The 2,904-nt window shown below is 40.6% G+C and overlaps 1 protein-coding gene across 1 annotated transcript; it reads right to left on the bottom strand.

Moving 5' to 3' along the window:
• Positions 1 to 2,180: 2,180 nt before the first annotated feature.
• Positions 2,181 to 2,534, bottom strand: LOC140452650 (uncharacterized). Its single transcript, XM_072546986.1, has one exon. The coding sequence runs from the start codon at positions 2,532 to 2,534 to the stop codon at positions 2,181 to 2,183; it is 354 nt and encodes a 117-aa protein (XP_072403087.1).
• Positions 2,535 to 2,904: the final 370 nt, after the last annotated feature.

Below are 2,904 nucleotides of genomic sequence, written 5' to 3' on the forward strand. Positions count from 1 at the left end.
TTTAGCAAAACTGGAGGGAATAAATCATCTTTAGTTTATAGATTGGAACTAATACAACTTCTAATGGAAAAATACCATCGAGATGATTTCGCATATCGCAAATGACATCCGTCAACGAGTCTTACACCTGATAGACTCACATGGCGTCATTTTCTTAAGCATATTCCGGCTATGGAAAAAACAAAATCCAACTCGTCAATGTGGAATATACAGTTCGAGATGCGCGTACAAAGAAGATTAGAAAAGAGGGAAGATACTTCTGCCCTGATTATGACATACCTATGTGTGTCACTCCTTGTTTTAGAGTGTATCACCCTGTTATCAATATTTAAAATTATTGTACCTGAATTGAGTTTTTCTCCTCTTACTTGCAGTATTTTTTATGTAAAAAGATTACGCCCAAGTTAACTCAAATGAGCGCATGAGGGTATTTGTTATTTTATATCTTTCTGATAAGATACGCGTTGTTTTACTTTATATTATATCTAAGCCTTGTTGGTAGTTTATTTTACTGTCTTTTTCTTCCTTTTTCTTAGTTTTTTCCTTTTCAGGGGTCTTCGCAATTCACTTCTGTCCCTCGGGTCTTCTTCACCTAAACCTTTTCCTCTCAAGTCCTTTGCTACACAGTCCTTCCATGTTCTCCTCAGTTTTCCTCTACCTATTTTTTCATCCACTTCTAACAGGTCTATCCTTCGTCCCACATAGTTTTGATCTCTACGTCTGACATGACCAGAACATTGCAGTCTTTGTTCTTGAATCTTTTTTGAATCTGTAGTTACCCCGGCTCTTTCCCTAATTAAGTCATTTCTGATCCTTCCCTTTTAGTCCTACCGAACATCCACCGTAACATTTTCATTTCAGCTACCTCCGTCTTCTTTTCCTGAATGTTCCTTACAGGCCACACTTTACCGCCGTATACCACCAGGTATCACCACACTCTTGTATATCTTCCCTTTCAGCTCTTCCCCGCTTCTTCGATAACAAAGTACTCCACTCATTCGTTTCAAGTTAAAGCACCCAGCCTGTATCCTGTGGGCAATTTCTCGATCTAGTGTCCTATTTTCCGTTAAGTAGGAGTCAAGGTATTTAAATTCTCCTATTCGTCCTAGCTTTTTTCCAAGCAATTCTATGTTCCCAACTATTCCCAACCAGATATACTCCGTTTTCGACCTGCTAACCTTAAATCCTCCCTCTTCAATAGCCCTTCTCAAACACTTCAACTTCTCCTCCAACATTTCTTTGTTCTCCTCTACTAACACCATATCATCAGCAAAGAGCATTGACCAAGGGGCCCGCTCGGGTGTCTCCAACTCTTCATACAGCTGTGCAGATGATCTTTCCTTATCAGCAGTTACAGCTTTCCTCTTTGCCATCTTGTATATATCCTTATCTTCCTCTCTTTTAGACCTGTCATACTTCTTTCTAGCCTCTTTCTTCTCTCTAAGCTTCTGTTGCACCTCATCGTTTCACCACCTAATTTGTTTGTCTCTATGAGGCCCTTCACCAAATGTTTTTTCTAGCACTTGCTCTCCCACTCGCACTACAACTTTACTGTTGGCTTCCCACCTACCATTTATCGTATCATTTTCCTCCAGCTCTTCCAGCACTCTACTGTTAAAGCCTGTTAAGACTGTAGCCCAATCCTTATCCTTTAACTTTCACCACTTTACTTTCTGGTGTCCTACTTGCTTTTCTTTCCTCACCTTTATTGTCGTATCCACTATCACCGGTCGGTGTTGACTAGCTACATACTCATATTTTACTTTACAGTTTAAAACCTCTTTTAGCTGACTTCTTCTACACAACACAAAATCTATCTGACTTTCCCTTTCCTCGCCACTTTAGGTAACATACGGGTCTTTAGTTTTCGTAAAGAACGTATTAATGATAGCCAAATCCCACGCCACTGCAAAGTCAAGGACACTATTTCCTTCATAATATCTTATTCCCGTCCCCAAACCTCCATGAACTCTTTCTATTCCTGCTATTACTGTACCAATATGTACATCTAAATCAACTCCAATGAAACACTTTATGTCTCTCCATAATTGTTCCTTTTCCTGTTCTTCACACTCTACCTGTGGGGCGTAGGCACATATGTTCACGTTGGTATTGCCTCTATTCAGTTGGACACTCATTACTCTATCACTGCTTCTCGTTACTCTTACAAGATATTCCTTCTATTCGTTGTTCAAAATAATACCTACTCCATTTCTGCCGTGACTGTTCGAACTACTATATATTAACTTGCAGCCATCTCCAAGATTTCTCGACTTACTACCTTTTCGAGTTTCTTGCACACAAAGTACACCAATCCTTCTTCTCTGCATAAACTCGGCCAGTTCTCTTCCATTACCTTTCATGCTTCCGACGTTGAGAGTTGCAACTCTCAAGACTAGCTTATTTGACCCCTTCCGTTCCCTAAAGAGTAGCTCCAGCTCACTTTTCGCAGGGATCAGGCGAAGCCGCAACTGCGCGCCACTTACGGGGAACGCCCAAGCCTCTAAACTATTTTTTATATTTCTACTTTCCATGGTTTTAGTAAGGTTTTTACTGCCGGATGCCCTTACTGACGCAAACCTTCCTCCTTTATCGCGGCTTGGGACTGGCGTGATAGTTACAGAGCTACTCAATTCACCCAGCAACTACCCGAAGCGGGGTAGTTTATTTTACTGTAATAAATAGATAATTTTGTGACGTATTTTTGCAAACTTTGTGTATGAAGCGGTTAAACACACTTCACTTGTTGCTATAATAGTTGAGAATCGAAAGAAGAGATGAGGTTGATTAGATTCGAATGTAAACTCACCGGCGCAGGCGATACGAATCAGCACGAAGACAACATCCCAATCTGATCGGTTTGGCGGGTAGATTTTTGGACAGGAGGATTTTGTGTCCTCTGAA

This window comes from Diabrotica undecimpunctata, chromosome 1, assembly GCF_040954645.1.
Source record: "Diabrotica undecimpunctata isolate CICGRU chromosome 1, icDiaUnde3, whole genome shotgun sequence".
NCBI classification, from domain to species: Eukaryota; Metazoa; Arthropoda; class Insecta; order Coleoptera; family Chrysomelidae; genus Diabrotica; species Diabrotica undecimpunctata.